This window comes from Limulus polyphemus, unplaced genomic scaffold (genome assembly GCF_000517525.1).
Source record: "Limulus polyphemus unplaced genomic scaffold, Limulus_polyphemus-2.1.2 Scaffold7443, whole genome shotgun sequence".
Lineage (NCBI taxonomy): Eukaryota > Metazoa > Arthropoda > Merostomata > Xiphosura > Limulidae > Limulus > Limulus polyphemus.
Window position 1 is genome coordinate 14,701 of NW_013673053.1, and position 1,354 is coordinate 16,054.

Sequence of the window (1,354 nt, forward strand, 5' to 3'; positions counted from 1 at the left end):
TGTGTTGTTTACGGATGAGGAGAATGTGTTGTTTACGGATGAGGTAGATGTGTTGTTTACGGATGAGGTAGATGTGTTGTTTACGGATGAGGTAGATGTGTTGTTTACGGATGAGGTAGATGTGTTGTTCACGGATGAGGTAAATGTGTTGTTTACGGATGAGGTAAATGTGTTGTTTACGGATGAGGTAAATGTGTTGTTTGCAGATGAGGTAAATGTGTTGTTTACGGGCGAGACTCCTCAGAGCTGCATAGAAGTAAAAGTTAGAGCATTTGTTTTGATTTTCGTTTGCAAATTACATTAAGTTAATGTTAAAACACAACAAAGTATAAACTTGAAATGTTTTTGAGTTAAATAGTGTTGAAACAGGGTTAGAATTAATATTTCTACTTAAATGTTGAAATTTGATATGCGAGTGTACACCTGAAAGGTCCTCACTGGTCAGAATCCTTTACCATTTTAGAATTTATCAAAAGACTGTAAAACGAAGATTGAATAGACAAGTAAGCTAAGTATAATTAAAGTCTAAAGTATTGGTTATAGTATGGAACTGGGCATGAAATGGAATACCACTAGCTCATACAACAGCTGTCTAGAGTTAATTATATAAACAGTTTCTACAATGAAAGTAATTTATACACTGCTTGTTTTTTTATAACTACGGAAATATCAGTATCAAAGCAACATGCTTCTTTAATTTTGTAAAAACAAAAGCCTATAAGATAATATTTTTCTTTCTCTTACCTAACACATTTCCAGCTGGGACACTTTCTAAGCATTCCAACTCCTTACCCATCAAAAGGTACAAATTACTGACAGTAACCACAGTAACATGTTGGTCTGTGCCAAGGTCCTTTAAAGTCAAATTTGGATCAACCTGGCAGTCCTAAAATTAGACATTAGATAAAATCATACATACACACTGACACTTATTTACTACAACCAATGAACACACTGACATTTATTTACTACAACCAATGAACATGCTGACACTTATTTACTACAACCAATGAACATGCTGACACTTATTTACTACAACCAATGAACATGCTGACACTTATTTACTACAACCAATGAACATGCTGACACTTACTTACTACAACCAATGAACATGCTGACACTTACTTACTACAACCAATGAACATGCTGACACTTACTTACTACAACCAATGAACTTGCTGACACTTATTTACTACAACCAATGAACACACTGGCACTTATTTACTACAACCAATGAACATGCTGACACTTTTTACTACAACCAATGAACACGCTGACACTTATTTACTACAACCAATGAACACACTGACACTTATTTACTACAACTAATGAGTAATTTTCTTAAAACAATAAA

At 34.0% G+C, this 1,354-nt stretch overlaps 1 protein-coding gene across 1 annotated transcript in view; it reads right to left on the reverse strand.

The window, feature by feature from the left end:
* LOC106474615 (elongation factor-like GTPase 1) overlaps positions 1-1,354 on the reverse strand; it is a gene marked incomplete at its 5' end in the record, with an annotated part of 37,520 nt that overhangs the window by 12,132 nt on the left and 24,034 nt on the right. Inside the window, one exon of the mRNA XM_022402925.1 lies at positions 745-886. Coding sequence (XP_022258633.1) covers positions 745-886 — 142 coding nt within the window. The remainder of the gene's footprint in view (positions 1-744; positions 887-1,354) is intronic.